The sequence below is a fragment of the Rhipicephalus microplus genome, chromosome X, assembly GCF_043290135.1.
Source record: "Rhipicephalus microplus isolate Deutch F79 chromosome X, USDA_Rmic, whole genome shotgun sequence".
Lineage (NCBI taxonomy): Eukaryota > Metazoa > Arthropoda > Arachnida > Ixodida > Ixodidae > Rhipicephalus > Rhipicephalus microplus.
In genome coordinates, this window is record NC_134710.1 from 194,170,103 (window position 1) to 194,197,105 (window position 27,003).

Below are 27,003 nucleotides of genomic sequence, written 5' to 3' on the forward strand. Positions count from 1 at the left end.
GGCATTTGTTCTTACATAATCTGTCGGCTTGCCAATCAGAGGAGTTTTTCTCTCGTTAGTCCTAACGTGCTAGCGACAATACAGCTGACCGAGATTGCAACCTTTTGTGCTGAAACAGCGCTGACTCTGGTTACATCTACGACCCCGTGCCATGCACTGCTGGACATGGAATCGCCCCCAACAGGGCGTGCTATAGGTAAGTTTTTATGCTTCTCAACGTTTCCTCGAAATTCGAGTATTGACATGGCCAACTTCAAGACGTGAACCGTTTGTGCAGTGAAACGTCGTAGGTGGCAATTAAATTACTGGCTCAAGATTACTTCCATTGAACAAAATATATCGCAAGATTACTTTCATCGAACGGACGTGTTTTAAGCGGGCAGTCAGCCTCTCGCTTAAATGCTGTTTTCTGTGCGCGAGCGTTCGATCTAACAGATGGGCTTCCCTTGCATCTGCATTCTGATTGCTGGTACTGGCACTTATCCGAGGTTCTTTCGTTGGTTTTTGACGATGTATTGTATTTTTTTATGTTTCCGCCTAAGGTGTCTGCGGAATTATGTGGGCGATTGGCTTGGTATTGCTTTTACAGTACTTAGGGTTTTCATGTTTAAGTGAGCGAAATGAGTAGTGGGAGATATTAGTCTGCTACTAAAAATAAATGAGAAGGAGTTACGTGGTTTTTTTCCTGTTTTTCCCCTGGATACTCTTCAGAATCACGATGTATCGGCATCACTTTTTTTACTTGATACCGATACTGCTGTGTGCACAAATCTTGCGTTTTCTGCAGTGCATGCAAGCTCTTGCCTTGTATTTATATGTGCACGTGAATACGGCTCAAAAGAAAGAACGAAGGCAGATGCATAATGTGAGCATATACTGGCTATGTGCGCAAATGCGCGTAGCCGTGGATGGATAGATAAAGCTGCCACTTTTGATTGGGTAGAGTTACCGTATATGCACCCTACCTAAAGGTAGCATATACAGTATCTCTATGATCGGGCGACTTCTCACGCCAACTAGCCGCAACTTGTGGTATGTATGCTATACTTGGTGGAAGGTTAAATTTCACTCCTGTCTTGGACAACAGTCAGATAGTCTTGGTTATTTCTGCCCACTTGGGTGCATTCACAGTTCCTAAACCCTAGTGCTCTGAACAATTCAGCCTTGTTGCTTTAAACTGCATGGTGAAGCCTTTACCGATAAGTCCATGTTGTTCAGCCATTTCCTCCTCTTACTACTACACGCACCACATATTGTGTCTATCTCTTGGTACCAGGATCTGTGGGTGTTGGTGTAGCTTGGGGGGGCTGCAAGTACCCCTTTTGCACCCCTCTGCTGACGGCCATGCTTGGATCAGTATTTCTTGGTTCTCAATAATCCTGCCCGGGCTTCAAACACAGGTCCCATATTTAGTGTGCTTGTCCCTGTCCCCTTTGCGCTAGATAGAAGTCGTTTCCTTTAGCCTCGATAACACGGGGCCAAACTTTCTGCTTGAACAATTCCTTAAAATATCATATTGTGTGACAATCTTCTGCTTGAACTTGTTGTGTGTTTTCAGTCCTTATTTCATTTGCATGCCTATTTTCCAAATTATTTTCTGTTTCTTCAACCTTTTTCTTAACCTGTATGTGTTTTGGTTTGGGGTCTGTTTCTGTGCTAATATTTATTGCTTCACTTCTTCCAATTTGTATCAACAGTCCTCGTGTACAAGCAGCTGAAAGCTTTCTAGCCCACCGCTTCTTTCCATATTCTCGCGCTACACAAGTTCTATCTTGCTGCTCTGTTCCCTCTCACTGAATGGTTTTGTTGCCTTTGCTGCACCACTAAGTTTCTCAGCATGACAGGCTTACTAATCCGAAGTATTTCCTTAATCAGTACTGCTGTACATTACTCTGTGATGCAAATTTCTTCTTTAGACATAGTAATGCTCTTGTTTTATCAAAGAATATAAGTAGTTACTACACCTTCCAAACTTGTAATTAGCAGTTTTTGCCCCATCCCCCCCCTTCCTGGACAATAGTTTTTTTTAACCTATTTTCTGTCACCAACAGTGCACTCTTGTGGGCCCTGTGTACCGTGTATTTCTCAGCAAAAGGAAATTTGTGTGCAACACCATTATGTTTTTCTGCATCATAAGCACTTAGCCATAATATTTGCTAAAAAAGACATCCAATACATTCACTTACGTCTCACCAACTTGACATTTTGATCTTTGAAGTTGTTTCAGTTCACAGGCATTTCAAAGTATGAAAAGGTTTAAGGCCCTGTGGGATGTGGAGAGTGGCACTACTCATTTTGCACTCCCAGCATCTTTTGCTAAGTCGAGGTAATGTATCAAAGGATCGTTTGACCAGCCTAGAGGTGGTGCGACTTTCGACAATCTTTAGAGAGTACTATATACAGGAGCATGGCAATTTGCCGGCTTTAACAAGAGCATCACTTCAAGTATGCCCATTGATTCGCTGATCTTGGCAATGAATCTCATAAAGTGCTGACAGTCAAGCTCTTGTTGTTTTCACCCATGAAATCTATGTCGAGGTAGAAATATTTTACGGCATCTAAAATGAATGATGCAACTATTTTAAATAGTTCATAATTAACTTTTAATTGATGACTTGAGGGCAACCTTGTAATTTAGAATATTGTAGTCCGTGCTTACTTATGTCATAGTCTTTCACAGAAGTCTCGCATAATTCCGGATATTGTCAAATGTTAAGGCTGATATCGAAACTCATCCTGCGTGCTTGGAATGGGGCCTCTCTCTTATACAAGACTGGAACCACGCGTGACAAGCAAGCGAAAAATTTGAATAGTTTTGAAAATTAATGACGAAGTTTAACTAAATCTTGGAAATCAGTGTGGCAAATGTTCTTCTGAGCAAAATTATCTGCCACATTAAAAAAAAATTTTCTTTGTTTCTGTTTCACTCAGTATTTATCTAAAAGCAATGTCGCCAAACCAGCCCTGTATAAAGGTGAGTTTAAGAAGTTTACTTGCTCGAAGTTGGTCATACACCAGCGAAGCGACTACAATTTATGCTTCAATCCCAGCAACTGCGATTTTAAGTGCAGTCATTACAGTACTTAATTTTATTGTCGCTGCAAGGCTGGTAGTTGTAGTCTTTTTCAGAAAAGTCATGCAAGGCGCGTAAAGCAAATGTAATAACCTTTTCACATGGCCCCCACCTCACTCTGTCAAACTTCATTCCCTTACGCACATGTCACATGGCAATTTTATAAGCTTTGAACAGAAGCTGCAAGGGGTCCATTAGATCTGATGCACTTTCTCTGCATGAAAGATTTCACGTCTTATTGCTTGGAAAGCATTATAAATCATATGTGTGATGATGTGAACGATAATTAATGGCCGAGACAAGAAAAAAATTTGTGCCTTTTTTCACAGACGGGTACACCTGCAAGCAAGTTGGCAGTAATGTCAGCAGTGCTGGCAATAGAGTACTTTGTGTTGGTGCACATTTTTTCTACATACACCGATTTTGAAGCTCACTGCAAGTTGTCAGCAAGCTCTTTGAAGCTGCGCTACCACATAGATCGCAATGTTCTTTGTAATATCGGATGAACACAGGTCTCGCATTCACTATACGAAGCCCTTGCAGCGGATGGGTCACACAACAGTTCACATGTAATGCCGGCACGACTACTGGCACCAACAAAGAAGGAAGGAAACCCACATCAACGAGTGCTATGAATTATGGCAGTATTGAAGTAGAATGAGGAGCACAACAATAAGAAGTGAACCAGTTGTGGAGATGTAAACATCACGGTGTGCACGGATAGGATGGCTGGCATGGACTCTTGAGAAACTTGGTGACATGATGGCTTTTGGCAAGGAATGATGTGGAGAGTATGTACACTTGTATGCGTACTTCCTTTTTGTTGAATGCACAGTATGGGCAAATTATACAGGGAAAGAACATTTAATATTGATAAAGTTCATTGCTGCATTGACTGCAGCTGTTTTGTGCTTAAAGTTTTTCCCGTAACTACATAGTACTGGTGATAAGAGTACTCTCTCCCACTGTTTACAAAAATCACTGAACTTCCTTTGTGAAAAGCTCCGCTTAACTTCTTTGATATAAGCATAGTCCTTCAATATTTTTTTACTTGTCATTGAAACTTCACCATCATGCTATGGGTGAGTGTCACAAACGACTCCAATTTTCGGAGCATCCGCGGGCCCCACCTTCCACAGAAGGGCGTTTTTGTGTTGGGAGACGACATCCGGCGACTATAACGACCCAGCGTGGCGCCGGCTCGTCTTCCCTGCCCCTGTACCGGAAGGGTCACCGGCGGTCTAAACAAGGAAAATTACTCCCAGATGAGATGGGAGCACATGTACGCCCCTGAGGAGGTTTGAACTGCATCGGAAGGGCAGTTGACGTACAGCCAGCAACAAGTGCGGTCGTCGGTGTCGCGAGTCTCGCTAGGCGGCAAGCACGAAGTAACCCGCGCAACATATTGAGACGGCTGCAATTCCGGGCACCCTCGTCGTCCACCAAGTCGGCGAGACCTTCAGCGGCACCCGTCAACTCCCCTACGTGCACCAAGAGCTGGCCTGGTCCGTATGGAACTTTTATTGTGACTTTTTTTTAAATCGTTAATTTATTATAACCAGCCTTTTTTTTTAAATATGTGTAGTTGTGTGCGCTGCGTCGCACGTAAAAATTCAAAAGCGCTACCATAATCTTTTCCATGTAACTTTTCTTGTATCTCCTTTGATTCATGTCATTAGTTTGTTAACATTCCACGTATTTGTCTTTTGTTTGTGCCTCTTGTAGTGTTCTTATAGAGCATAGTTTGTTTTATAGCCTTTCTCATCGCGTATCAGTTTTCTTCCTCTGTTATTTTTGTTAGCTCCTGCATTTGCCCTTGTTTCAATTAAATGCTAGTTCGTTTTGCATAAAGTCTCCGTGTCTGCTTATGAGTGCGTCGGTCAGGCCCACACATCACCACTCGTGCAACCCCGCACGGGTCGACCAACCCGCAAATAAATTCGAAATGTGCCACTTCGAGGCCTTTCAGGCATCGCAGGCCGAAGGGTAAAGTGGAAGCCTGCGAGTCTGCCGCACGTCGATGTTGGATCGGCGGGGCCTCACCCGAAGTGCGTGACAGTGAGCTTGATGTAGTGCGTAAAGCTGCTGCACTGCAGCACCACCACTGTTTTAGAGGCCACACTTCTCACTGCAGGGACTCCAAGTGTTGCCGGCGCGAGCTGAATCTTTATACATGTACTCTGTATCTGTCTGTGATTGCTTTTTGGATAAGGGCCAAGAGTTCAGGTATTTTACAGTTTAACTCTTTCCTTACCACGGGAAAATTGGCCTATTTTTGTATGTTACAACTGGGAATTTTCTGTGCCGTTGCTACTAAGTTTACAGTGCCATGCAATACATCGAAATAAAGACGAATGAACGTATTTTTGAATGCTTTTTATTTTGAAACAATAAGGGAAATTTATTTGGCGAAAAAGATTTGTATAAAAAAATTCTAAAATTTTCAAGAATTTTTTTTAAAACAAAGCGATATCTCCGACAAAAATTTTTTTGAGGAATTCTGAAATATACAAAATATTTAGTAATCACAGGGCAACATTATTTAGAAGAATTGGTAAAATTGACGAAGCTGTTTTTGAGTTACAAAAAAATTGCCTGATGCATAGCGAAAAAGTGAAGTTCTGAGTTGGTCCTACGCGAGACTTTTTTTTTTCAAGAAAAAAAAATTTTACAGCAAAATATTACATACCAAAATGCAAGTACTAAATGTAGGGTTTGAAAGGTACATTTGACGAAAGAACTGGCACATCTAAATAAGTAACAAAAATTGATAAACACAAGTAATTAGGTACGTTCACAACAAACGTTGTAATGATATACTTATATCTTCCGATTAATAAATTATGGAAAAGTTATGAGGGATGCAAAATATTTAAAACAGCGTATTGGAGTAGGATTGAAAAAATGAAAATTATAGCTCAAGAACTTCTCGAGCTATAAATTTTGCGCTACTGCAGAGCGTCATGCCGAGGTCGATGCCCGGATCCCTCTGGGACCGGAAGTTCACGTGTCTTTGTGCTGGAGGCAGCACATCGCGCCCAAATGAAGTAAACACGCTAGAAATAATAATAATGTGTGGGACACATACAAAGTCAGCCAGCTCCATAACATGATAAACAAAACAGAATGTGAAAACCAAACTTACTCGCGACTAACAGCTGACGTTCCCGGCTGATCTGATGAAATTTCTTCATTGGAGCTGAAATCCGATGTCACCAAATCGTTGTCCGATTCCTCACTGCTCGATAAATCCAAAAGATTGCTCGTCGAGGCGTCAGCATCGAGCGAAATCGCTTTTTTTCAAGCGCGCGTGGTTTCGAATGTTGACGCCATCACGCAGATCACGTGCGCTTCAACCTTTGAATGGGCGCGTTGTTTAAAAATCACCGCCACGCGGTAAAAATGCGAACCGTACAGAAACAGCAATTCTAAAGTGTGTACAATTGCCTAGATGGCGCTGCAAGTCCATGCGCAGGGTGTTTGTTCAAAAATAGGGGCGTGAAATCATCGTTCACCGGTGAACGATGCCTAGTGGCGTGGTAAGAAAAGAGTTAAGCGGCATGTTCGCGCAATGAGATGCCGTTGAGGCGCAGTGCACCGAGGCGTTGTTTAAAGGCATTGAAAAGGTGTTTTTTACATGCCAAGTGTTCGTGAGCAGTGTGAAAACTGCAAGTGGCCATAAAGTGGCATGAAATTGGATGCAAGATTTCTTTGTCATTACCCCTTTTTGAACTCTACACTACGTGGTCGGGAGTGAAGGCAAACATTTTCTGTTATATCTCATAGCATTTGTAAGACTGTGTTTTCTTCAGAGAAGGATCGCAATTACAATCCTGTTAGGCATCCTGAATCGCCAAGGAAGTACAGCACTGAAGGCAGTCATGCGTCAAACGTGGTCGCCATGCTCGTACGAGATAGAGATCAAGACGCGCAATGTGGATTCGGGGAGATATTGAGTCATGCAGTTTTCATTGGGAATGTTGACAACAAAAAACGCGTTAACTGTGGTGCATCATTCGACGGACAAGCGAAAACAAGCAAAGCTTTCGAGGCCTGAAAATACAATTACCATCAAGAAAGTGTTCCAATAATGACTACGATTAGCCGATGTATCTGTTTCAAACAGATTACTGGGAAATGCAAGCTCACGTCCGAGTACAATTTCTGTTATATGTGAAAATAGTCCGTCACCACTGCTTGAACAATACGCGTGCAGCGCGTAGTCAAGGGAGGGGGGGGGGTTGGGCGATTAAAATGCTTCTTTATCCCATTTTGCTTGCGTACATATATACACACACATATAAATACACGCACAAACATACATAAACTATGGTTAACCCCCCCCCCCCCCCTCCTCTCGAAAAAAAGTTTTTGTTACGCCACTGCACTCGGCAGAATCGAAAGTGTGGGGCAGGAAATAACACTTCCCAACCTTAAGCTCATGTCTCTAATGTCTCATTCTTGGTACAGTGCATCACAGTCACATCAGTTTTTTTATAATTAATATTTGAGGGCTGTTGGGCCAAGTAAAGGCATTTTACAGTAAAATAAAGGTCTACATGTATTATCTGCTGGCACATCAAACCACCAGCTGAACTTGAAATTTTTGACTGTTTGTATATGCCTTGTCTTTGGTATAAAAATAATCTCTGAAATTGTACTTTTAGTTGGAGTAATTGCTACAACAAAATAATATGCATATATTGTCTAAAAGGAGCGGGTCTGTAACACAGAAGAAAAAAATACAAGTGTCACCTGCAGCGACCACTCTTCTCGGTGGCCTTTCTTTTATGGTGGCGCCCTTAGCGGCTGCCACTACCTCTATATTAAACTGAGGCGACAGCCTTTTGACCAGGAAAGCTATTGAGGGACTATGACGCGAGACCTTGTGACATGGATAGCACCTCGGTTGTAAATATGAGGGAGTTCACAGGTGGCCATGTGGCAGGTTTATTATTTTTGTACAAGCGCAAGAAACTTCGTCATCCTGCATGAAAGGTTTCTTAAACTCAGCAATTCAGGCTCTTGCTCTCAGCAGTTGTAATATTTGGGAGTTCTTTTTGTATTTACTCACATTTCCACTGAAAGTCTATTGCATTTGATCATTTAATTTACAATGTCCCAGTTATTTTTAAATATGTGTGGCTAATTTTACCACCTTTTGCTCAAGGTGGCAACTTTTTGGTTATTTTTCCAAATTTATTGGTCATTTTTTGTCTTTTTGACCTGGCAACCCTGGGTCACAGAGCAATGGCTTGCTAGCTGAAAAGATAAGGCTTGCTGCACTGGTTTTGAAAGACGGCGATTTTCATCGGCAGATGCTGGCAATACTGTACCTCCATGATTCTGCCGTCAGCGGCATCACACACTTGGGGGGAACCATCACTCCTCTTATGTCGCCGACCAGCAGTGCATCTTTTCTCATCACGGCACACACACACACACACACAAAAAAAACTTTAATTTCCCTCTTTTCTTTGAAAACATGCTATGCAGTCAATATAACCAGAAGTATTTCACTACTGAGATCTAAATACAGTTTTTCAATGTATCTCAATGCAGAAATGCAGATATTTAATAGTATCTCTGCAATACTATCGTAATGTCTTGTTATACAAGAGTATCATGTATCGGGATACTGCCCAGAACTTCTAAAACACAAGCCCAATGATGTAGTGGGCCCTCAGTACAATTAAGCCCAAGCACTCAACTACCCATGATAAGAAAGAACATGACACTGCATTGTAAGATGGAATTAAGTCTATCTTGTGTAATGCAGTTGATTAATGATAAAAAGAACTTTTTGACATTACCTTTGCAAATGGCACAAGTTCTTGTTTTTGCCAGGCTATGATATGCTGCTCAACCACAGTGCCAACTGTCAGACAGTATATGGTGGGCATTGAAAATGCTATGTGAGAAAGCCTGTTCTCATATGCAGACGGTAACAGTAGACAGACCACTACAACATGATTTTCTTTGGAACTAAATATTTTTTGGCATAAAACAACCACAGTGAGGTTTATAAAATGCTATATTTTAACAATCCACATTGACTTGATATGTGCCGTTATTGTCCATTCATGAGCTGCATTCCATAACTAACTTTTGTAGATTGAGCAACAAATTCATACGGAGCTTGATAGGCAATCTTAATGAATGACTGGAACTTGTTGTGCAGAAGTTGGCTGCTTTTTGTGTTTGCTGGGGAATTAGTGTCTTGCTACAAAGTGATTTTGAACAGGCATCGTCTGCTAGTGTTTTTCCCCTGTAGTTACATTAAATGTTGTTACAGTTCAGCAGGTAGAAAGATTAATACTTGTAAGCCCCTATTGTCATTCACTTGCTCTCTCGTGATTCTCTGGGCGTGTCCTGCCTTTTGACACCAGAGGTCAGTATGGTGGAGAGAAAGTCCATTGAAAGAAAACTTTAGTGCTGTTCGTGTCAGCGTGCAGGCTATTCCTCACCCCTCTGTTTCATGGTGGTATGTTGTCCACTACTGTTATGTTTTGTTTAGTTATGCCACGGTCACTTAAGCAAGCACTTGCTTTTGAAGGACACCATCACCATCTCTCCTGGCTCATGGGAGAGGTATGCATGTGAAAGGGTATGCTTTTCGCATCCGCAGTTTCCTGGCGGACACCCTAAAGGGGATGCTGTGGCAGCTGGGAGAGGAGGCATAGGCAAAGAGGAGTCATAGGCAAAGGGGTGCATTTGGCTCCACTTTAGTTTTTTTCTGGGGGCTTCAGAGGAAGCATAGCACGTAGTGAATTGGAAGAAAGCCAGTTAACATTCCCAAATCAAGACTCTTACGAGATCTCCTGTCTCATCCATCTGTATCTCTTGGTCGGTAGATTTATCTAGTAAAACTTGACCGTTGTGTCATTACTTGAATGTTGTGTAATTTTTCCACAACTGCCAATGAAACATGGCGTACTTTCAGTTTACAAAAGTAACCAGTCATGATTAAAGGGCTGGTGCCATCAAATTTCAAGGGTAAAAAAAGCTTCTTGTGGGTTTCCTTTGTATGCCAGGACACACCACACGAATTGTCAGAAACAGGAAATGTTTAGAATATATTTAAAATCGCCTCCAAAGATTACCTAAATGCTCATTCTCCCGACCGAAGCCCATCGCAAGCGCACTCAGAACTGTCTTAGCTTTTTTGGAAGGGAAACGAAAGTTGCTGTGACATCACATCAGATCTGTAGTGAGCTTAGGCGAGAGCAGCTTTCTCCTTTAGAGGGGACAAAGGTTCGTCGCAGCACACCCCCTCCATAATATGTCAATATATGGGGCTGACTTTGCGCCCCCTCCAATGTCCCCGCACCCCCTTCCTACTAAGTAAGTGTGTGAGGCTGTGTTTGTATCCCCCCTTATCACCTTCCCGTGCACATGCCTATTGTGAGGTGAGGGACCTCTGAAGACCTCCTCAAAGCATCCAGACGTTTGTTCGAGAGGAGACAATAAACAGTGTGACATGCGTCACATTCTTCTGTGGTCACGTGACCAAGCCACCTACACTGCCACGTCACGGCCCAATTCCGTGCCCCGAAACCGATAGTTATCCACGTAAAAAAAGGCAATATTGTTTTATTTAGCCAGAATAAATTTATCTTGGTGCGTGTATCATGCTTCCTGGAGCTATAAGAAAAGCTTGCAGCAAAGAATACGCAAGCCGCAAATATTGTGGCACAACCCCTTGGTTTTTGTGCGAAGAAGGGAAAGCCTATATAATTACAAATCTTCCTTAACGTTGTGGTTGCTTGATCAATCAGATGTTATGGTGTTCCATCTTACATGGTAAACCTGCATTGCTACCACATTCATGGTAATTATGGTTGCATTATTAAAGATGTTATTGGGAGCTCTAGTACACCAGAAAGCAACAATTGCAAGATTTAGCATCACCGTGGTGTGCTTTACACTGCACATGCACTATTTTTTGTATTTAACGTTACGTGTTAACTAATGCACACAGGGAACTGTATGTAAGATGGTGATAGAAAATGTAACAGCCGCCCTATATGTATACATTGAAATGTCGGCCTGCACTGTTAATCTCATTCATTCTCCACCGATGCTCATATTTGCTTTAGGTCTGAGTAATAAGGCTTTGCCACCACATGCTATGTCAAAATAGCTCTGTTTTCAAGAAAATCTGTCAATTAGCTCAGAAGGCTTAATGAGCAAGTTTGCCCATGTTGTTATCGCACTGAGATGAAGCCATTGTCTTTATCTACTTTGTTTGTTTTCATGTTTAAAAGGATGTAGCCAAAAGGATATAGCCAGCCACAATTAAAATGAAATGCCACGTGTCATGTTTCCTGCTGCAGAGCTAAGTCAAAAGTGGCCGTATCGATAATACTTTTTAGCACTTGGTGTTATTTCATCTAGATGGCACTGTGTGTGTTTGTGTTAGCGTTTCACTCCCTTGCATTGTAATGATGGACGATATTTGTGTAAGCATTGAGATGCTTACTAATGCTAACATGAGTGTTTTACGCTATATCAAAACTGTTTATTGGCACTGATAATATTACCTATGAACAATTATTGTGGCCATAGCATCCGAAGCCAGCTGTCTTTCTTCAGCACTTTCTGAGCTATAAATATTTTTCTTTATTGTTAGCCAAGGTACCTATGTTTCTTGTGTATCAGGTTGACCTTAATGTACTGTTAATGCAAATTGTTTACCTAATGTGTATGTGCATAGGTAGATAACTGGGCACATTGACACAATTGCATAATAATAAAAAAGACGTCGCAGAAGATGTAGGATGAAGAGAACAAAGAACTATATAAATGATATCTTCTATCTGTGTTGCATTTTTTATGCTGCCTTTCTTTTTAGGGTAAATTATGTGTACAATAAATAGGCTGTGTTGGCTTGCACTGAACTTGCTGTGTTTCTCCTTAGTGTTAAAGAAATAAAGATTGTACCATTGCTGAGAATTTGCTGAGTCTGATGAAACTATAGGTGCTCACACTGGCATTCAGAGCATGATGTTTAGCCTGATGGGGGATAACATTGTTATAAAATAGCAAAAGCATAAACAAATCATATTGATGGTCATCTTCAACATGTAGCTTATGATGGTGAATTGTGGCATATTTTTTTTTTCATGCATGAGCATAAGACACTGCTGAGGTATATATGTCTTGTTTGTTTTGACCTTATTTTATTCGAAGGGCTCAAAAAGAACTAGTAAATGAATTTGATTTTGGCTTGATGTAATCAGGAATGGCTGCCTGGTTAATCAGAGTGAGAGCTAATTTGCCCACACAAATGCAATGTTGTGTTTACTGTGAACTTCCAACACTTTAATGATTTTATCAGCTATGCCCACTGAAAAATGTGTCTCTCTCATTTACCCAGGTAATGGTGCCGGCAGTCTCCTTGCAGTGATGGTTCTGCTAAAGCAGCTACAGCTGAGCACATTTGCTAGCTGAAAGACGTTCGCTCCTAAAGAAGAGGATGAAGGAAGTATCGAGGCACAGTGATGGAACTGTACCAGGGTTTCGAATGGTTCACTTTGAGTCTCCACCGCATGCCAGTGCACTTCTTAATGGCCTCAATCTTTTGCGAGCCCGAGGACAGCTTCTTGATGTGACTCTTATTGCTGGTGGCCGAGAGTTTAAGGCACACCGCGCTGTTCTAGCTGCCTGCAGTGACTATTTTCGGGCTATGTTCACGGATGCTATGCTTGAGAGCCGTCAGCCTGAGATCTGTCTTAATGGAGTGAGTGCCCAGGGTCTGCGATGTCTTCTGGAATATGCATATACATCAAGGCTGGTGCTTAGCTTAGCTAACATTCAAGATGTATTGGCCACCGCAAATCATATCGGACTGACCCCTGTCGTCGAAGCCTGCTCTTCGTACCTGCAAGATCAGCTTGATTTAGAAAACTGCATTGATGTTGCTACACTTGCAGAAACATACTCACTACGAAGACTTCGGAAACGAGTTTATCGTTTTATTTGTGCTAACTTGCACCAATTTGCTAAAACACCAGAATTTCAGCGTCTCTCCACAACACAAATGGAGCATCTTCTTGCCTGCGATTTCCCTGTGAATTGTCCTGAGGGGGATGTGCTTTCATTTGTCCTCAACTGGGTTGCCTGTGATTTAGGTGATCGGCTCTCACAGGCTCGCAAGTTGGTCTCTTACATTTGCTTTTCGGAAATTCCAGCATCCAGACTTGCCGAGTTATGGGACTCCCCAGTGCTGCAGTGCCTATTTTCACGAAGGATTCCTCCTCACCTGTCTGGCATTGGTGGTCAACCACCCCCTAGCCTGGTGAATACTCGAGGCATGGAGCTTGTATTGCTCAAGGTAGGAGGATTTGGTTTGTCAGGTGTTACTAATGAAATTACTTATTACTTGCCTAGTGCAGGCCGTTGGAAATACCTCACCTCTATTCCTCACGTAGAGCAGTGCAATTTTGGCACAGCTGTTCTTGGCAATGAGCTTTATGTGGTAGGTGGCTGCTTTAACCAAAGCTTGCACCAGGAAAATGTGCACCCATTTGGTTTTCGTTATAATGCACTCACTGGTAAGTGGTCGACTATGGCACCCATGCGGTGGGAGCGTTGTCGATTTGCACTTTGCGTGGCTCGAGACCATCTCTATGCAGTTGGGGGTGCCGGTGAAGTACTTGGTGATGTTGACACTGCTGAGGATGGAGAGGCTCATTGTGAGCGTTATGATCCGCACACGGATGTGTGGATGCCTGTTGCTCCACTTCCCGGTGCTCGAACTCAGCATGCTGGTGCAGCCTGGGGCCCATACTTATTTGTTTCTGGAGGCCTCAATGCAGATTCAGTGCTCAACTCTCTTCTTCGTTATGACACACGTACTGATAACTGGGAAACAATGTTGCACATGTCTATACCCAGAGCTGACCACTCTATGGTTGTTTACGGGGACCGCCTTGTGGTCTGTGGTGGATGGTATGAAGATGCTGCTACAGGCACGCGCGTCCTTGCCGAAACGGTTGAAGCATATGACATAGCTGCCAATTCTTGGACTCCTGTCACAACAGTGCCAACCCCACGATACCATGCTGGTGTTGCAGTGCTCAGCTCGTGGCTCTACACAGTGGGTGGTTTCCACAGTGACACAACGTTTGACCGCGCAAGTGGAGTCGTTGAGAGGTTCGACTTGGATGGCAGTCTTGGTTGGGAAGAAGCGCAGCCTTACCCACAGGATGTATGGGAGCATGCGTGTTGCACCTTGTTTGTTCCTCGCTGTAGAGATGACCTTGACGTCATTTCGGACAAGACCTTAATGTAAGTTCTGGCATTGCTGGGCACATTTCTCACTTTGTGCCACTGAGGAGGAAGCCATAGTGCAAGAATGGCTACCCTTTAGTTTAATTTTGTGTGTATTTAGTTTTCTTTTTGTTCAAGTAACATGTTTAGTGTTGGCTTGCTAAGGATTTTTTATGGACTTGCCAAAGACAGTTGCCAGAGATCAGATTGTATCTGGGAAAGTATAGCTGGTGCTCATGCATGCCATGATGCAACTTTTGACTCATTTGTATTAGTGAGACGCTGCATTGCTTTCTTGGGTGACCTGCTGTGCCTTTTGTGCTGGATCACTACTGTAGCATATACGCCATTGTGGTTCCAGTTTGCTGGGTGCCAGCATTTTGAATGTTCAGCCATTAGAAAAGCATTCTTACTGATGCATTTGTTGACTATAATAAAGTGCATGTGTATAGGATATCAGTTGCTTCTCTTCACACCAGATAAGAGATACTTGTTAAAGGGATGGCGTGGCTGCATGTAAATGCTTTTATGGTAGCTGCACTTACGATCATGTCTAAGACTAGAAATTATGCCATTTTTTGTTTTTAAAAGATGCAAGTTAATGTCAACAATTTAGTGCTATACTTATTGCATCAAAATATTTTATGAGCAGAGGAACCGAATTAAGTATTATTGCACACGTTTTTAGCACTTATTTTTTATGTATGCTGGTTTTGTTTAGAGTTGTTACTTAGTATCAGTGTTACCTGATGATATTAAACACTGTTTTTACTTATCATGTTAATGACGTAACCTAAACATGTATTGAGGTACTTTTAAACTATTACTGAGTTTGCTTGACCGTATGAATTTAGGGTGTACTGCATTAAGCAGGAAAATCAACCTTTTTTGTTTCTAGTGCACTTACAGCAGTGTGCTCACATTCTTTTGAAGCTATGTATATTTTTTTGGCTGTGTACATGCATGTGTGTATGTACACTGGTTTATTAGTTTGGGGATTATAACTTCTTAATTCTTTATCTATAAATTGAATTTGATTCTGTTTATTATGCTTTAGTAGATATGAGAGATGTAATATATTTGAATTGAAAGCTCTTGTTGCAGTTGGAGGGAAGCAAGGTAACTTAGATTGTGGACAAAGTCACTCTCAATGCTATGCAATGTTCAAAAATTTATAGCAGTTATTACATGAAGTTCTGCATCATTTTTCAATATTTCAAAAATCTTGGATCAGTCTACATCTCCTCTCCATTGGCTTTTACTGTATGCCATCGTGTGAAATGTCCGTGCATGATTTAATCCTTTCTGACATTTTATCTGTCTTGTTCTCTATCTGTCTAAAACTCATTTGTCCGATTCTTAGCTGTTTAAATCACCAGTCATCCTGAAGGTCAGATGCTCATTGCAGTTGTTTTGGCATGTCATTGCATTTTAGATAATCAAAACAGTCAAGTTGGTGCACGGCTGTCACAGGCCTGCAAGAATGAATGCATAGCCGGTGAAGCCTGTGGTGTACAGCTTAGACAGCGTGAATGCACATCCTAGGTTATAACTTCTTTCATAGTAAAGCTAAATGTTAATTACTATTATAGTAATGAACTGAAATAAAACAGCCTACAAGGTTTTAGTATAGTAGACTTTGTTTTGCAACTGAACTGAAGATGAATTACTTTCATAACCTAAAAAGATTTGATTGAAGTAATAATTCTGCAGTGTTAGGGGTGAAATATTGTAAAGTTTAAACGAAGTTAATACCATTAAGAAAACTGAACTGCAGGTGAATCGTAGTAGAAAAAAGAATATCCCTTTCAGGCATGAATTATGATGCATTGTCTGTGAATGTGTCAAATTCACATAGCATGATTCCCTGGCACTCAATAATATATTCCAAGAAGAAAACATAGTAATGTCGTTTTGTCTGAGTTTCAGTAATAAATAGTAATAGCATGTTATAAAGTAATTCTGCTACGAGTCATGTACCCTGTTGATATAAAAAAAATGAAATCATTGACTCCAAATGTGTGTGCAATTAGTTTTTGGTTGCATTTGTTTCGAGAAAAACAATACCTTGGTTGTATGTTCTGGAGCGCAGCACTTCTAATGACCCGTCAAAATGTAGTGCATTCACCAAAGCGATCACTTGCAGTTACAAGTGGCACACTGAATTTAAGTCAAGACATAGTGAATTTGCAGCAGGCCCAGTTCATCTAATGAGTATTGTATCTTGCTCATTTTTGGCCACAAGTTTACAACACTAGCATAAACAAGTTTAGTACACAAATGTAATAATTGCTGCTCAAGCAGATCTATAGAAAACTATCTTAAAATAGAAATTTGAACTATCCCTACAGAGTCTTGCGTCTAACCTTAAATACTGTATACCACGAATAAAACACAGGGCAGAGGAGGAAAATGGTTTGTGCTGTCCAGATTTTAAGATTATGAACGAACTAGCCTAGGAACGAAATTTTTATGCATTTCGTGCTTTGTTAGTAGAACTAGCATAGTAGCGGTCATCCCCTGCTAGGTGCCTGAGTGGTGTTTATTTCTCTGGAGGCTCTATTCTTATCGTGCAAATATGACTGGTCAGTGTTGTCAGTATTGGTGATTTATGTAAGCAAAAGAGATTGCTGAGCTGTTATAACTCTGTTGAGCATTTTACATACAGCATGTGCTGTTAAAATCTATATGATTGGTACAATAAATTTTTAACTGGCATACACAACAGCCATCAAAATGAATGCTCTTCTCTCTGGCTTTAACAGCATAGATAAGTTTGTCATAAGTAACACGACTCAACAACACTGGGAAATCAAAACAGTTATGCAGCAACAATTATTTATAAAGTTGGTTAAAGTGTAAGAAGTGATCTGCTTTATTTTGAAGAGACTTGATGCCAAGGCCAGATTTCTGTAGGTCGCTTATGACATTGCATTGATGGGTAACTCAATAGACGAGTTGTTATTCTTCTTCATTGATGAATTAGACAAGGAAAACAGAACGGTAGGTCTGAAAATTAGTATGCAGAAAACTAATTGATGTTCAACAGTCTTGGAAGTAAACAGCACTTTGTGATAGGTAGCCAGGCACTGGAAATGGTAAAGGAATACTTAGGACAGGTAGTGACCCCAGAGCAAACCATGAGACTGAAGTAAGTAGAATAAGAATAGGATGGTGCAGGTGCGACTGAAATTCTGAATTTATGAATGGTAGTTTCCCACTATCCCTCAAGACTGTGTGTAACAGCTGCATCTTACCAGTATTTGCTATAGATTAGAAACCTGTAGGCTTACAAAGTGTTCAAACTTAAATTTAGGATGAAAGAGTGAGCAACGAGAATAGTGATAAGTGTTGACATTTAAAGACAATAGGGAGCAGAGGGGGTGTAGGAATGAATGGGTGTTTAAGACACGTTATTTGAAATCATGAAAAAGAAAAGAAATGGACAATAGCAGGGCATATAGTGCATAGTAAAGACAACTGTTAGACATTAAGGGTAACATACTATCCAAAAGAAGGCATGTGTGTGAGGAGACAATAAGTTCAATGGGCAGATGAATTTAAGTTTGCAGGTGTAATGTGGCTGCAAGCAGTTGCAGAACTGGGTTGATTGGAAGATTATGAAAGAGGCCTTCGTGCTGCAGTGGACATAGCTAGGCTGATGATGATTCCAAGGAGGTTAATGTGGAAGTGGTGGCAATGTATGGTGGCAGTGTTTGAGATTATTATGGTAAATGGTGCAGCAGATTTTAGTATTTGCGGACAAGCCACAGTGACAAAGAAAAGAGTGGCGGATCACCACTCAATAAAGAATAACTAGTTGACATGCAAGTGGAGGCTCTTGTGCTTACTGATTGGAATATTCTCTGGAAAAAAAAAGTTATAGCAGGTTGCTTTGTAGGCTCAGAATACTCATCCACACAAGTCTCATAGCTTAATCTGGGCACATTAATGGCAATATGACCAAATTTATCATTTCTATTTTCATAAATTGGCAGTGCTAAGATGTAGTTTCTATCTTGAAAGGCCTGTTGCCTGCTCTACTGCAGTCTTTAGTTGGTTTCTGGGTATGAACCAAAGAAAACTTGTGGAACAGCTTTATGTGGACACACCTGCATCGTCTACTTAGTATCTACAAATAATTAGATGGCTGCCACCCTTGCAATTTTAAATCAATTTTCAAATGTAGATTGCTTCACTGCACTATAAACACGCCTTCATTTTTTGTGTAAACAACCAACCAACCACCGTCGACTTCAGGAGTTTGTTCTTGCAAGCTTTTCTTCTTTAACGGAACTAGACGCAGGCTTTCACGAAAGTACATTTGGGAGGGGGGGGGGGTCATGCATATTTGCCACAATCCAGAGGGGATTATGGCAGCACCCAGGGAGCCTTCTTGGTTTAGTGGATTTATGTTGCCAGCTATGTTTACATGAAAACCATTATGACTCTTCTCTCACTCAGCACTCTTCGAAAGTGAAAGTGTAACGGAGCACTTTAATACCACCTCCAAAAAGTGAAACATTGTGTGTTTGAGCTAACAAGGTTTCTAACCATTATAAGGGGGTCATTAGCTATTGATTGCAGCAGGAAAAGTAAGATATAACATTTTCGTGTCTGTATTTTTTTAAGCAAAATAATTGTTCACATGTATTATTGTCCTGTTATCATACTACAAATTAAGGCTCTCCTCCAATACTTAAGCAACTTCATGTATGTGGTCCCTTCCCTGCGTTCTACCTTGCACCAGAGCGAAGGGACCATATTACGTTCACAGGATGAGCCTCGCATTCTTTCCTGTCATTTCAATTTTCAAATGTGGAATTGCATCTCATGCATTTCATGATTTCGATTGCATGCTATTGTCAGCCACATTGCAATACCTGCATGTAGTGTAGGTGATTGGTGTGTGTGTTCCTTGAAGCCAGTCCAACTGTGGCTTCCGTGACAAGAAGGAAAAACAGCTTTCTGCGTAAAATTTTGAATATTTTTCCACCGTGCATTTATACAATACTTTTTAGACATGACCACCCTTACGTGGTATACAAGGTACACTTATTTATTTGAAATACCCAAGCTTGGTGAAGGGTCCTTAAAGCTTTTGTTTTCTTTTCTCCCTGTATTGTCCGTCAGAGATTTTATGGTAAAACACATTCTTGTTACTGAAGCATTTCATTTCTAAATTCTATATTTTATGCTGTCTTGGCAGTATTCCCTATCTTCTCATGTGCAGAGAATGCAAGTGACTGCGTTTTAATGGCTTGCAAACAGCTGCACTGATTTTCTCTGATGCAAACTAATTGCATTTGCAGTCCTGTGAATGTCTCTGATTGTGATAGATTAAATAAAATCGGCACTTATGTGCCTAGTGAGTAATATCTTTAGTTCATAGTATTTATTTTCTTTACAATCTTTTTTGTGTTATAGATGTCACTTCAAATACTGGATTGTATTTGACACATTGAGTTAATGTTGACTTGTTCACCTAAAATAAGCTTCATTGACTGACGTTGCTTTTAGTATTTGCTTTTATAGAAATTCTTGCTTATTCTTTAGTAGACCTCAGGATTTTTTCACATTTCTTGTATTGGAGTTACATTTGATAAATATAACTTTTCTAAGGAATGATTAGGTATTAACGTCCTTTGTTCTTTCTCAAATGCTAATGTAAGTTGCTTCTCGCTCTTGAGTTCTTCTGGTCAAGGTGCACTGGGATGCTTCATAGGAAACGAGCACGACAAATTAAGAGAAATTGTTGGATATATTTTGATCTTGCTAGTGAGACAAGGATACATTCAGTGGAATAGCTTAGGCAGTGTAGGTATATTTTCACTTTTATAAATTATAAACCTACACTTTGATGCATCTGATTTTTTTGGTTCATTACTTAGAATACATGCCCTTTATTCATTTCAACACTCAGTGGATTCTTCATCAGGGAGGTCCATTATATGGGGATCATTAGTCACAGTGAAATAATGTTTTGATCTCTCATTTATGTAGACCTTTCACTTAATAATGAGCTGAAAGAAAAAAATCTTGCATATAGTATTACATGCTGTGAACTGCTTATACGTCCTGCCCATCATAAGATGTTTTCAGAAGCTGACAAATGGTGTATTGCATGTGTGGAACTAGTTGATGCCATGTTTTATAATTGTCCAAAAGGTTTTTGTCAAAATTATTTTTCTAAAAAGCTGGATCAGTTAACGCTTGGATAAAGTCCATGTAGTTGACCTATTGGTCAGGAGTATTGTTTCTCTTTTACATTTGTTCATCATTGTCACCAGCTCTTCAGGAAAAAATGTATGCTTGTAATTATTCAGAACATTGGTCAATTCAGAACGCATATGATTGTGTGTGTAATGACAAATGCCACCTTTGGTGATAAAAAGATGCTATATCTTACATTTTGAAGGGGTCGAAGTGTCTTGATAAGAGCAATTATGTAAAGATTGAGAATACCTTGCCAGGTTTGCAATGTTTAAAAGGTCGAACTATTAAAGACTGAGACCAGTCTCAATGTCAGAAAGCACATTCTCTCGAAGTTTGAATGCTTCCGTGCTAGGGCAGTTGCTGTGTACATTGTAAATGCTGTGTAATGTAACTCACTAAAGTGTGCTGTGCTTGGTGGCTGTGTAAATAGGTATAGCCCACCTTATCAGCTGTCATGTAAAACTATAAAAAAAAACTATGGAACCATCCCCAGATATATAGTTTTGTAGGCACATTGTCGCTATGTGTTTCTTTAGCAGCTTCATAGAGTTATTTTCTTCTTGCCCTACACACTGCAATCTGTTGATCACAGTCAATAGAAAAGGGCTGTTCACTGGGGCTAGACATTATCAATTGAATGCTCTTGCAGTTTGTGTCTTCGTTCAAAGCAGTAGAATGGGTTTATGTGGCACTTCTGAGCTAATAAGGTTTTTATTTCTCTTGTGGCCATTTGTGAACTTCTCATTCTGTGATAATAGGCTTAAATATTAGATGCAATGTATTCTACACCTTAGTACTTAGCACACTTGGAATGGTACTTAAGAGTCTGCCACAGTGATTGGCTACTGACCTGAAAGACATGAGTTCGATTCTTGCCACGGCCGTCACATTTCGATGGAGGCAAAATGCTGGAGGCTCATGTACTGTGCAGTGTTACTACACATTATGAAATGTCAGGTGGTCGAAATTAGAAAGTCTGCATTATGGTGTGCCTCATAGTCATATCATTTTGCCACTTAAAATGCCAGATATTATCATTGTGTTTAACAAAGTCCTGTAAAAACTCCCACTGCGATGCCACATTGTGAAAGGTCTGGAAATTGAAAGCTCTCTGTGTACCACCACAACTCATAGGCTCATATTTGTAAACCAAGCTATTAAATGTTGTATGGTCTTTAGTGTTTGGATGTTAAATCCTATCAATTAATATTACAGAGTTCTATTTCAAAAGACAAAATGTCATTTCACCAAGCTGTGCTTGTTTCCGAGTGTTGGCACTGTGTGCTTGCACTTGCCTTCACAAGCATTCGGATTCTGTTTTGCTTTCGCTAGGAGCCATAACTGTAGTAGCTTCTATATATATCAGCTGGCAAGCTCTGCTTAAAAACACTTTGGCATATTACTCTTTTGCAACAGACTTTATGTTCATTGACAGCTGGAATTTAATAGTCATTGTTTTTAGCTGAGCACTTGTAACAGGGGTCTTAAAACATACCTTAGTACATATTTAGCAGCTTGGATTATTCCCACATTGTTTGCAAGCTTTACTTAAATTTGAAAAACTGATGCTTATTGCACCTACATTTCTTTTATCAAACAAACAGATTTGTGCCATTAAGCTAAGTACTGTTGCAAATGTATTAACTGCTGTTGGCAGCACATGAATGATTTTTGCGGGGGTGTGTGCCAGTACAGCTTTACTAAGGAGTGTGTGCCTTTCTTGTCAGTCTCCTGTACTTAGCTTTTGCTCATCATATTGCAAATCACATGCCCTATTGATTGATTGCTACATGTGCTTTTCTTATCCACCTGCATGTTTTGCTGTAAGCTGTAAAAGGATACTGTGATACTATTTATTAAATATTGAAAGTTTACTTCTCATAAGGTTTACTGTGTGTTTTACATTTGTGTGCACTGTGTTTTGACCTTTACTTCCATCAAGTAAGGGTGACCTGGGAAGTGTGTGGACATATTGCTATATACATGCAAAACCTGTGAACAGGGTCATAACCAGGGGGAGTTGTTGTGGTTCTGACACCCCCCGAAAAATTTTCATTTTTTAACTTTTTGGGTAATGTTAAAGTATGTTCACAGCTTCACAATAATTAACTACCAGTTGTCATAGTTCACCGTTTTGCACATAAACACTCCCAGAAAAAATTCCTTGGCTACGATCCTGACATTAACATTCACTGAACTTTTCAAAGCTCCGTGGTGTGTTCACGGTTGCAGCAGCATCACCAATAACCGTGATAAAAACAGCACAATAACATTTTCTGTAGCACAGTGCGTGCGTGCACAGCCACGACGCTGAGATTTGCTCTCTTTTTCGCAGAACACCAGCGGCACATCCACACAAGGTAACCTTGCCAATGCCGGAGCATGAGCGAGTTACAAAGAAAGTCGAGCGCCTGCTGTAAAGTAACTCTAACTGAGCCAGCCAAACTTTGCATCAGCACTCGGCGTGCTCTCTGCATGCGATATTGCCGATGCCACCTGGTCTGCAGTGAGAGCTGCGCTCACACAATGTAAAATGCTTCGTACTCGCTGAAAAGCTTCCCCAAGTTTTCCTTTCCACCTCCTGTCGCAGCGCAGAAACAAGAGACGGGGAGAAGGGTGGAGGCGGTCATGTTTAGACTGAAAACTGCCGGTGCTTTTGACAGGGTATACTGTACACAGGCACGTTTCATTCATTTGTGGTCGCCCATCTGCATTGTGATTTTTACAATGTTTGGTGGACACGTCGGGCATTGCAGAAACGAACATCAAACGAACCAACCAATGTGCACACTGGTATGTCGCGCCCTCTAAGCTTCTGCTTTCTGTCGCGGGAATCCTCAGTTGGTGTGCCCTGTCGTAGTAGCCAGGCTCATGAGGTGTCATTTTTAAATTTTTTTTGCTGGGGAGCATGGCTATGGTGATTAGAAGGAGAGGTGGGAGCAACAGCGGCCACGGGGTCTACCAGCATATAATAGCAGCGGTGCCGGCGCTGCCATCGCAACTTAGATTGGCCGGCCGTGGTGGGTGCTCTGCTTCCAAGCTTCCAGGCACGCGGCAATCGAGATGGTAGGTACCTCGTGAGTTTTCAAACAATGAATTTTAACATGATGTGGTTAAATAGCTAATTTCGCAGAAATTACAACGTCAGTGACGGCACTTTCGAGCTAAAAATAATCTTGTGCGGGACTGAAAACCCGAGAAAGATAGAAATAAAATCAAGAATAATAATGTCGGGTCCCAGTGAGGGTTAAACCCGAGCCGCTTGGGTGGCTAGTAGGCATTCTACCACACAGCGATGAGTCTGCTTGGAAATACAGTGAAAATAACAGTTTATCATTTTACCAATATTGCAGTTCTTATTGTTTGTCAGGTGAAAGTTTCATGTTTGGTACATTTTCTTCATCTCCAGTGACAAAGACAGCGTGCAAATGCTTGCAAACTGTGTTTATTCTTGTACATCACAAATGTGCAAGAGGCACCTCTATAACAACCAAAAAAAATAAAAAGTCCAATCATGTAATGAAGCTCGGATAATACGACGAAGCTTTAAATAGCCTATTCGCTGATGCCACTTCCTTTCTCATGCCACATTTTCTGCCTTTACTATGAAATGCAGCCTTGTAATCACATAAAACTTGATCAGGCTGTTCGTTAAAATGTGATGAATGCTGTTGGCAGCCAACACAGTGCAGTTTTTATTTTCTCAGCGCTGCAATCAAATCGATTACACTATTTGCCCTCAGTTTGTTTAAGCTGAAGCAGTGAGTGAATGAGTCTTCCATGTTTGCAATAAAAGAGTGTAGTTTGTCAGATGGGTAGAGTAGCCCTCCTCGTTCTACTTCATGGATCAAGCAGGCATTTCACAATTGCAAAGGCGAATGAGGGCCCTAGTGCAATCACATTTAGTTTTGCTGAGCATTCTGCGAGCGACATATCCAGTAACGTAATAAATGACCTTGGAGCCACTTTTTTCAGCAGCTATTGCACCAGGATCCATTTCTATGTCAGATGATGTGATGACTTTATGTACTTCGTCGAAACACCCAACATCCATGAACACGTCAAGCTTCTTCTTGACTTCTCTTTGGTTGTTTCGGCTGGCATGAGTGAGACTCTTGAGCATTGACGGCAACACATTGCCATTTGCAGGCACCTTTGCCAAACTGCAGAACAAGAGGCAGTTTGCAGAAAGAAACTGCTAGCGTGGGAATATCATTATTCCCAGACATTTGCCTCAAGATACCAAATACATTTTCCAAAGGATCTTGGCTTAGTCTGGAATTTAACAGGTACTGATATCCCAGTCTACCTGTAACATATTGAAGGATGAACAGGCTGCTCGCTAGACTAACCTGAAATCCCTCTGCAGTGGCCTGACTGAGAAAACCTAACTTTCCGACTTCTTCTCAGACATCTAAATAGGCAATAAAATCTTTTACTTCTGCCAAGAGTGGTGAACTTGTAGACCCATTGAAATAATGCTGTTACGGGCGCACCTCGTGAGATGTGGAAAGTCTGACAAGAAGCGTAGACTCCTGGTGTGGTCTGCTGGATGCTTCGCTGTCCACATAACTGACTTCGAAGTTCCTTTGATGACAAATGGTCGCCACATATTTCTATTCCAAGATGCTCCATCTATGGTCACAAAATCAACAAAAAGGCCAGCCTTGTCAGCAGCTAGTGTCGCATCAATTATAATATTTGCGAGCATGTCGGCCTTCATATTTGCATGTGTGCCAAACACTCCCAGTATTGGGCTGCAGTTGCCTGAAAATGCCTGGTGCAACACTACTAGTCCGTGATTACATGTTTGTGCTCTTTGATCAATGGGAGTGTGGCTGCTCAGATCGATGAAGCCTTAAATAAGCCCACCGCTTGTTACTTTGAGGCCATCTGAAAGCTTCATTTTGTCAATCAGAATCACTCCATGCCTCTGAAACTTGTTCGTACATTTGGTTTTTTCTGCCATGGCAGCAAAGATGTTTTCATTGTATGCATAGTTGCTCTTAAAGTTTTTTATGTGCTTGTTCAAGCAGCTTTTGTTTGGCAAAATCATTATTTTGTGCTTTTGATTATGAAATAATAACTTCAGGCTTTTTATCCTCATATGATACAGTCCAAAAGCCGCTCATCGCTGTACTTCATCCCCTGTGTTCTTTTCCTTCTTGCTGCTCCGAAGCATATCTGTACCTGCTACAGTTGCTTTTCAGGAAGCTTTCAAAGACTTTTATGGAGGTTACACTCGGACACTGTAGAATTAACTTTCTTCATCTTTGCAAGCACTCTCTTCAGGCGAGTAACTTTGGCCTTTTGCCGCCTCAACTGTCTTCCCCGTTTAATCATTAGTTGCTTGGAAGTATGCCAACTAGTGGCCACTTTCGCTTTTCTTACAGGACGCTTGGTTCAACAGTTGCTTTTTTAGATATCTGCAGTGGATTCAGGGCCTTTGATTTTGAGACAAACCTGGGTACCTTTTGCTGTGGAATTTATTTTCGTACATTCTGTGCTTTGATAGAGTGATGCTCTGAAGCTGCTCTTGTGGAATACCACTTTGCTCAAAGCCCGAGCTCGCATTCATCTCGCTGACAGAATGGAACAGGCTCTCTACAGACTGCGCATAAAGCTCGTCTATTCACAGCGACTCCCTGCACAAACAGAACAGTGGTAGCGAGTATCATCTGCTGAACACAACACCGATTTCTGCAAGCACAAACTGTCACCGGTTTGCGCACACACAGTAAACGAGACAGCCTTTGGTGCGTCCACGAGAAGGCACCTAGACCAGTACTTGTTAGGAAGCCTTTCGCCTCATCACTCCATTTCACGGTACACTTGCCAGTAACAGGTGCACCGTCCGCTGTCGCATCCAAGGCGCGGTCGTGTTCCATCGGAGGTTGATTTTTATCACTCGTTTTTCGTTTCTTGCCGAGTACTTCTCGGGATGTTCTGGATTGGCGCTTCTGAGGAAGTTTCTTCGACAGATAAGTAGGCGTGTTCGAGAATACTGTCGGTTTTGCGTCCTCGGTGAGGCAAGGGTGACCACCAGGAATCTTCGTAACTTCTCTGTTCATCATGTGAGTGTAGTCTTTGAGAATAAAACTTTCCTCGAAATGCGACTCGCACAGTACTGACGTTTGATCGAAGATCTTGTCCGCACGTGGAACGTCCCGCTGCCATTCTTTCAAGCTGTCCTCGTTGCTCGGAGCGGCAAAAACAATGTTTGACTCCTGCCTTTCTGGCTGGAACGTACCCTCTCGAGCAACCGGGTGCGAAACAGTGTGCGTGGCGCTTTGCATGCTTGCCCATCGTTATTCAAGCCATGACAATGCTTTAAAATTACACCACAGACAGCGCAAACGTGGCAACGGAGGCGAGCATGGCATGCGTCTCGTACACGTGGTTGTCGCTGTGACGCTTTCGACCAGACCGCCGTGGACCGG

The 27,003-nt window shown here is 41.4% G+C and overlaps 2 protein-coding genes across 3 annotated transcripts in view; one reads left to right on the plus strand and one right to left on the minus strand.

Annotated features, from left to right (window-relative positions):
* Positions 1-27,003, minus strand: part of LOC119180179 (plasmolipin) — a 225,957-nt gene that overhangs the window by 101,555 nt on the left and 97,399 nt on the right. The window lies entirely within an intron of this gene.
* LOC119180400 (kelch-like protein 36) lies at positions 20-14,666 on the plus strand. Its single transcript, XM_037431590.2, has 2 exons — positions 20-196; positions 12,453-14,666. The coding sequence occupies exon 2, from the start codon at positions 12,552-12,554 to the stop codon at positions 14,367-14,369; it is 1,818 nt and encodes a 605-aa protein (XP_037287487.2). The 5' UTR covers positions 20-196; positions 12,453-12,551; the 3' UTR covers positions 14,370-14,666.

What these genes read in the sequence shown, in the direction of transcription:
- LOC119180400 (XM_037431590.2), top strand. Translation starts at nt 12,552, where the DNA reads ATGAAGGAAGTATCGAGGCACAGTGATGGAACTGTACCAGGGTTTCGA.